Here is an 8,297-nt window from a genome sequence, read left to right as displayed (position 1 = left end):
AGGCTCTGCAGCTGTTCGGATATTAATTAATTAATCTGCGCTCGCGCAATACCCACCCACTGATTTTCTCTACGCGATTCACGCGCGTTTTTCGCCGTTAATACTGCGGTTCTTGCACGTACACGTGCTGGCGCGGGCGAAAGTTAATATTTTAATATGCGCGCGCGTCATACACACACTGATTTATATCACCCACACACCGCAGTGCGCCAATCGCTGTTCCCCCACTGTTCACACACACGTACAACGCGTCAACCATCAATCTGTACTAAGGTTGTATTCTCGAAGCGAATAGTGAACCCCTGTTCATGGCCCCCGGCGAACACCCTACGGGTAGCGCCTAGCCTCTTATTTTCCACCCTTCGCGATGCACACCTATCTCAGGCTAGGTCTAATTGGCGAACTGGGCTGAATCGACCAACTGAACGATCACCCACCTCGCAGACACACTCACGGCGTCACATGGACACGGTGGGGGTTGGAGAGGACGCTGGACAGCCGACGATTCACAGCTACACCCGGCAGGCGTCACGCGGACGCTGAGGGTGGCTGGGATTCACCACGGTCGCAGGAGAACTCTCCTCTAAATTCGCTCTTTCCCTTCCCTCTTAACCTCTCAGAGCCCGTTAATCCCCGGGTAACATCATGTCATCCTGCGCGGCCAATTGAGCGCTTTACCAGCCGAGTTTTGAACGCTCTGGCCTTTATGGAGGGGGAGCATGACGTCATCCTCCCCCCTCTCCCCCCTTTTCATTGTTCCCGTATCTGCGCTCCTCATCTCTGATTCACAGGTAATTCCCTGTGTCTCTCTCTTAAATCGCTCCTCCCAGGGCGCCCAGGGATTTCCCCCATCCCACTGTTTGCACTGCCCGTAGAGTGTTTGCCCTCAAGGCCCCACCTACCCTGTTGTGTATGCTTCATCGTGGCCAGCCTGTAAAGCTCTATGTGCCCCTATGACTTTTAAAGTTGATTTTAGGGGGGCCGCCATGTAATCCGACTTGGGGGGGGGGGTCGGCCAATCTCCTGGCAACGGGAAACCGGGGGACATCCCTGCTCGGAGCCCTTCGGATGAAAACCCGTGTTGTCAGGCACCCCCCCCCCCCCATCGAGACCCTACGTGGGTGCGTGGGTGTGTTTCATGGGGGTGTGTGTGCGTTAATGTGGATGGCGACGTTGGTGGAGTTGCTCCGCGGCTGTGGCACCACTCCCCTACTGAACATCTGTGAAACCGATCATAATAGCTCCATCGGATTCCTCCTCGATCAGTATTTTGCTGCCGCTATCAATGTTCACGTGACGATGAGTCTTTTCGTTCAGCTATCATTTGTGATAGTCAGGTCGCTTCTGGAAAATAAGTTAATAGCTCAGTGGGCTTTGCTTGGTAATATAAACATAGTTTAGTTTTATTTGGAAATCTTTTTTTAATGATTTGTTTACCTTTACTATACTTTGCACTCCATTTGTGTGTTTGTATTGTGTTTGTTTCTGTAATGTTCAGACCCCGTGCCCCTACTGGACATCTATGAAAAATATATTTACAGCTCATCGGATTCCTCCTGCAGTATGAAGACTGATTCAGATTCATAGTCGACTTCAGTTGCAAGGGGCGTCGGCTTTTGTCGCTGCGCTGTCTCCCACGCGATTTGCTGATGTGTGACCGCGCCTCCTGCATCCGCTTTTGGTGGTGCAGTCTGTGGGGAGCGGTAGTGTAGCGGTTAGCGTGTTGCGCTTTGAACATGGCCACCCGAGTTCGACTCCCACTCATGGCCGACACCGATGACGATTAACTGAACCGGTCCTGGGCCTCACCTTAGGTCGACTCAGCCTCAAATCAGTATCTGGTGCGGTGTACTAACATCGCACCTGGGGAGATAAAGGCGGTAGGGCGTGGTAAGCCGTGCCGGCCTTCATAGGTGCAAGCTAACAGCACTTGTCCCAACAGTCTGCTCAGGGGCGGTTTTTTCATTCGGCGATTGGGCGACGCACCACCAATGTCATTCAACCACAGAGTCACGCTAGCCGTCACTGTGCCTCTGGATATAGTCCAATCAGCGTCATGTCACGTTCTGTGGAGTACCGCCTCTTTTTGGGCGATTTCACTCCGGCTGAGAATCGCCCCGAGTGGCCCCATAGACTTACATTCAAAGATGTTTTTTTTCGAACGGGGGGCGCGCCAATGCATTCTCTATGGCTTCCGGGAGGGCTCGCCCTAACGTGCTTACGTCATCACACGTAAGCACGTTTCATCCAACAATATAATTTGTCGCCACCTAGTGGAATCTTTAATAAACTAAACTTGAGTGGATTGTATTAATAGTGAGTATAGAAACAAACAAGATGTATTGTAAGAGTCACTTTATTTTTCATTAATATTAAAGAAGTGAAGTTGCCTTTTCATGCTTAAGCTGTTAATTTATCCATTGCATGGGTGGACCTTATCCTTATCAATCATTCAGACATTTGTCCCCCCTGAGAGATTTTGCAGGAGCCGCCACTGAGTCTGCTAAGTCAACACGAGGGATTTTTGTCTTTGTTTTGCAGTCTGTGGGATCGCGACCATTAACGCGGCAAACCCCTGGCTGGCCTACATCAACTCCGACGTGACTAACTGCTTTGCCACGCTGATCAACAGCTGGTGGCTCCTGACGGCGGCTCACTGCTTCTCCCGTCCAATGTGAGTACCTTCCGTGCCGGCTCTACTCCTCCTCCTCCTCAGCAGCTGCTGCCCTGTCCAAGAGTCACGACGGAGCAGAACCAAGGCACATTCTCTTTAGCAGTGTAAATATATACAAGTGGGGTGGGGGACACACACGTTGCCTCCCCTCATCTGCCTGCTCATTGTCTTTGAAACTGATTGGCCTGTACCAGAGACAGCCTCCTTTTTGTGGCCTCTTTTCACCGGTGTTTACGTCAAAAGGTCAACAGCACAATGACAATGCAAACAATCATTGATACCAATGTACGCATTATCCTTAAAACTGATTGGCCTGCACCGATTCACCAGAAACAACCTCCTCTATGACCTGTCTCACCGGTGTTAGACCAGAGAGAATAATACCAAAAGCCAACAATGCAAATATTACAGCATTCGCAGCTCGGGTTAGTTATACTGGTTGGAACCTCCTGGTTACACCAGCCCACAGGGGATTATTGTGTCCGTTGTGCATGGGAGGGGTGGGGCTGGGTGAAGAGGGGAGGGTGGGGAGGGGTTGGGTGGGGAGGGAGGGGCCGGTGGGGAGGGTTGGGTGGGGAGGGTGGAGCTGGGTCGGGAGGGTGGGGAGGGGCTGGGTGGGGAGGGTGGGGAGGGTGGGGCTGGGTGGGGCTAGGTGGGGGGTGGGAGGGGTGGGGAGGGGTGGGGATGGGTGGGGAGGGGCTGGTCACCCCGTGGTGCCCTTATAAAAATAAACGTTTAACTTATTCACGCCGGCTTGTGCCCACCCTCACAGTCAGCCATATTTGCGGAATACACCACGACGCCGTTGACCGATGGCCATTGACCGAGCAACCCAACGTTCATACCAGCTCCCTCCGCAGGAATGTGTTATCTAAAAGACCCTTATAAGGCAGTATCAAGATAATTAAAACATAATAGGCATTCGTGGCGTTTGAAGGCGAGTGGGCCGACCGCTACTGCTATTACAATAATCTCCAGCACTTTGTAAATATACTGCTCATGGTTGAATGGCGACTCGCACCATTTTGGTCATCGAGGTTGCTTAAGCAATCTTTCCCACGTGAGTGAACATGTCTCGGCGCTGTGGTGGCGAGATGTGAACTACCTCGCCTGCTATACGGGAGGTCGTAGGTTTGATCCCGACCCTGATGCCTACTGTATATCTGGTGTTTGCATATCTCTCCTCGTGGTCACGTGGAGTTTTCTCCGGGTCTTCCAGTTTTTCCCTCCACATTTAGAATCAACATGACACATTTAGAGTATTTGGCGGCTATAAATTTGCACGTGATGAGCCACTTTGTTGAATCTATCATTTGTGGTGGCCAGGCCGCTTCTGGAAAAGAGCTACACAGCTCAGTGGGCCTTACCTGACTTTTGCCGGGCCCCGCACCGCCCTCTAGCGACGACCACTGCACACGGGTGACATGTTGACGACATCTACATCGGTGGAGTTAAACTGCCCTCGGCTGGCGAACCATGGCTGCGCTGCTCGACCGAACGAACCCCTCGCTCACTCGTTGTCTGTCGCAGGGATAACACGACGCAGCGGTCCATCCAATTCTTGCAATCGCGCGAGTCGAGGGACATCTTCAGGATTGTGTTCCACCCTAAGTCTCAGGAGGGCTCCTTGGACTACGACATCGTGCTGGTGCAGATGAATCAGCCGGTGTCCTTCAGCGAACACTTGATGCCGGTCTGCCTGCCCGAGGCCATCCAGCACCTGCCGCTGGCGGGGAAGATGTGCTTCATCGACGACGAACCCACCTTCGACATAAGTACAGCGCTGGCCGTCCTTCGGGGGAGGGGGGGGATTGCCCCCCAATTTAACATTACCCGAGGGACAGTGCATGCTCATGCGCGAGTCTCGATGGTTCCTCGCAAATGCTTTCAAACATTTTTACGTGCGATTTTCAAAAGTTGGGTGGATTGATTTGGCTGCCCGTGAGCTGAGGATGTCCCTCTGAACTAGTTATGAGCCACAGCATCATCTGCGATGCGCGTTTGATTTGTCCGTTAATTTCTAACAATTTGTATCAAACACATTTAACCTTTTCCTATTCCGATGATGTATACGTACGTCATCAGTTTTACTTCCGATTCCATTCCAGTGATGTACGTACAAGTATGTACTTCTGATTCCATACGTGTACATACATTATCGGAACAGAATCAGGAGTAAAGGGACATGCGAGAGGGCGTGTGGCACAGTTTGACGCCAGCTATCGTAAAGTGCGGCGGTCGTGTCGCTATAGTTTTCTGTGATGAGTAACAATGTCTTTAAAAACAATGGCGCTGCTACGCCTATTTAAATAAAATGAACGCTGAAACGCTTGCACATTCCGAGATTTGATGGTGAATGGGACACCCACCACCCTGCAACGTGCAGACATCTCGAAATGGAAAAGTGGAGCCATCGAGTTTCGTCTACAGGGCCATCTCTGACCTCATTTAAACTGATTCTGTTATTAACATCATTCAAGTTGAAGTCTGAATGAAATGTTACAATATGAATGTTATTTTTTTTCATCAGTAATTTTGGAGTGCTTTGATGTTGTCTGCTGGCTGAGTCGTCCTTGAAAAAAATAGCTGCTTAGCTCAATCGGATTTAATTAGTGGGAAATCAACTTCTATTCATTTTATAGCCATGGTCTGTCACATAGGACACTGTCTGATGCCGCTCGTATCACACCACATCTTGGCCAGAAGTAGTTAAAGCACTGTGTGCCTCAGCTTATGAATGTGAACCTCCCTGTATGTATGTACGCTGAACTTCTTTCGCACCGTACTAGATAACCGTGCAATTCGTCTGTACTGCATTCACACTCTCGGACTGAATGTGCCCAGTACAACATCTGTGCCTGTGACTGTATGAATGTTGAGCTTCTTTTGCACCGTCCGTGGCCGTTACATAAGACCAGCGGTCTCTGTTACTTCTGTGCTCATCAAGGCTGGCACAGCACACTGGGGGTAATTGCCCATGCAAATTCGACGCTTTTGTCTTCTCGGTGCCGATTCATAAACTTATTTATTTATTAGGTGTTGGAGCCAGCTGGCCCGCATTGGACAAAACCAAGCTCAACTTTTCACCCACGCAACTGGAGAGTAGCACAGACTAAGCATTACTAACCTAACATTACAACTACACAAAAACATATTTACGAATCAAAATGAATAGACAAATAACTATAAAAATAAGAATTAAAATAACTTTTTTTACTTAAAACACACCAACTGAATGCCACGAGCAACAATTTTGCAATTTTAAAGCAGTTACTTGAACACCATCGATATGGGTGAGGAGTACGGAAGGTAAAATGTTCGCGTAACGTCGAGTATTCATGTTGAGAATATTCAAACAGGGTAAAGAAGGCGTGCCCAGGTTGGACTCAGATATCATAACTCACTGAGGCAATGCCACCATCTGTGCAGCCAGAATGGAACCTGATGCCATGACGATGCGGTTCAGCAAGTGTAGCTCCACTTGGTTGCACTCATTGCGCACAAAGTGCTTGCCACAAATGAAGCATAATGCCTTACTGATCTCGTCAATGAGCATAAACCACTATCACGTGAACTCCGGTCATCCTCGCAATGGCTTATGGCTAACCATAGAACGAAGACGGTCACCGCATTGCACGCTTCCAGATGCGCTTTTCTGGCCGTCTAGAACACTTTTCTTCTGATATTAGGAAGCCACGGGGAGCTGTGCACTTTTACATCGGCAATGAGTATTTATTTATTTATTTAGAACTGACTGCTTTTTTGTGTTTAGTTTGTTGTCCTTACCCCATACCTCCGATTAGCATGGCTGGCGACATACGTTGTGAAAGAAGTTCAACGCACACACACATACATCGTCTCTGTTGGTGAACTACAGAGTGTGTGGCGTCTCTCCCCATCTTCCATTGTTTCTCTTAGCGTACTTAAAGGTGTTCGTCCGCATCGTGAACCAGACGAGCTGTGCATCCGCATTCTACGGCGAGGCTCTGACCAGCCGCATGATGTGCGGCTTGCCCAGCTACGAGTACTACTTCAATGGCTGCATGCACACCGTGAGTGTCTGCCACTTTCATTGTCACACGCAGACTTCTGTTAGTGGAGACGGGGTGGTGTGGGGATGAAGAGGGGCTGGTGGACGAGGGAGCAATCACTAAGTGGGGTGGCACGCGTCGTGCCAATTGGGGGATGTCAGTAGAAGTCGATTGGGAGATCTGGCATGCTGCTCTCTCAAGCAAAACCACGGCCCAATCCTTAACGTCGTCAGCTCCGTATTAAACCCTGAGTCACCACCGTTTTGCAATTAGGTAGTGGAAATGCTTTGGACATTACTATAGCATGCAAGTGACCTCATTCCTATCCCGTATAATCGCAGTGCTTTTTATCGGTTATTAATAGACTCGGAAGAACAGAGTGAGAGTGAATTATTACCACTGTCAGTGGCAGCATTAAACGAACACCGGTGAAAGGTCGTGGTCTGTGTCAAAGTGTCCATCAGCACCGCTCATGTTTTTGCTTCTCAGCCTCACTCTTGCCTCCACAGAAACTTGGTGATGACGAGAACCTATGTCTGCAGCTATACCCTCGTCTTTAGAGCAGATGTCATGTGCCCTGAGTCACTAACTTTTGATAGCTACGTCACTTTGTTTGAGCACGCTATTTGAAGATGACCGGCACAATAGCCACTCCAAAACTAAAGCAGCCTGGTTTCAGCACAGTTAAAATGTCATGCTCTTGGTCTATCTTGTGCTAGCCTGGCGCATGCCTCTCCATTCACACTTGTATGCCTACTTCCGTCTCATAACACGATTTATAGGCATCATATCCAAGGTACACGATTCAACAATGCGACTGTTTGACAGAATCTTCTGAAGCCTCTGTTGGCATCCAGAAGCACCACAACGGCCGTAGCTCACCCTCTTAAACTGGCTGCTGACCTATTTCCTCAATGGCATGTGCAGTTGTTTTTGGTGTCGCGCTTGTAAAAAAAAATTTCCAAACATGAGGACGCGTGGCTTCACGCCCACGGAGGGCCTCAACTGCAGTTCAAGTGAAGCCCCCTTGCGTGCACTTTGTCCTCAGTATCTGCAGGCGCCGCCTCTGATGTGCTTGGGAGAGGATGGCTACTTTTACCTGACGGGGCTCGCAAGCTGGAATTCGCATTGTGAGACCCTGCCCACGGTGGGAGTCTTCTCCAGACTGGACAAGTTCCTTCCCTTTATTGAAGAAACGATCTACTGAGCCAAACCTTGCTCGCGGATGTCTCCTCTGTGTACTGCTGCGTTGATACTTCTCTCGCATCTCTGTCCATGAGTGCAATATTTGCAATTTGTATGCTTATAAATCTAAGATAGTGAATGTGATGCATGCGTAGTTTCTTTGGAGCCAATTTAATCAAGTTACCATGTGGCTAAATATACCAATGAATTCAGTTTTTCAGCAAACTGGAATGGTTGACAATTTTATACATCTGTAGTGGTGGTTATTCACGCAGACAACTACTTCTTTTTCTCCTATGTCACTTTATTCGAAGCCTTTCACACGGATGCTCCTCACATTCCACCACACGTATTTTTCTCGTGAACTCTCCCTCTCTTGCTCCGTTAGCCTGCTACTCCACACTCTG

At 49.3% G+C, this 8,297-nt stretch overlaps 1 protein-coding gene across 1 annotated transcript; it reads left to right on the top strand.

Annotated features, from left to right (window-relative positions):
• Positions 1-3,744: 3,744 nt before the first annotated feature.
• Positions 3,745-8,053, top strand: LOC144952675 (transmembrane protease serine 9-like). Its single transcript, XM_078883150.1, has 4 exons — positions 3,745-3,770; positions 4,205-4,449; positions 6,593-6,726; positions 7,754-8,053. Exons 1-4 carry the CDS (start codon positions 3,745-3,747, stop codon positions 7,910-7,912), a joined length of 564 nt encoding a protein of 187 aa, XP_078739276.1. The 3' UTR covers positions 7,913-8,053.
• The last annotated feature ends 244 nt before the right edge of the window (positions 8,054-8,297 follow it).

Source organism: Lampetra fluviatilis, chromosome 69 (genome assembly GCF_964198595.1).
Source record: "Lampetra fluviatilis chromosome 69, kcLamFluv1.1, whole genome shotgun sequence".
Lineage (NCBI taxonomy): Eukaryota > Metazoa > Chordata > Hyperoartia > Petromyzontiformes > Petromyzontidae > Lampetra > Lampetra fluviatilis.
This window is presented reverse-complemented; position numbering and strand designations above follow the sequence as displayed.

Coding starts and splice junctions, on each gene's coding strand:
- LOC144952675 (XM_078883150.1), top strand. CDS start 3,745: ATGTCTCGGCGCTGTGGTGGCGAGAT. Junction 3,771..4,204: donor CGGCGCTGTGGTGGCGAGAT/GTGAACTACCTC, acceptor TGTCTGTCGCAG/GGATAACACGACGCAGCGGT. Junction 6,727..7,753: donor TCAATGGCTGCATGCACACC/GTGAGTGTCTGC, acceptor CTTTGTCCTCAG/TATCTGCAGGCGCCGCCTCT.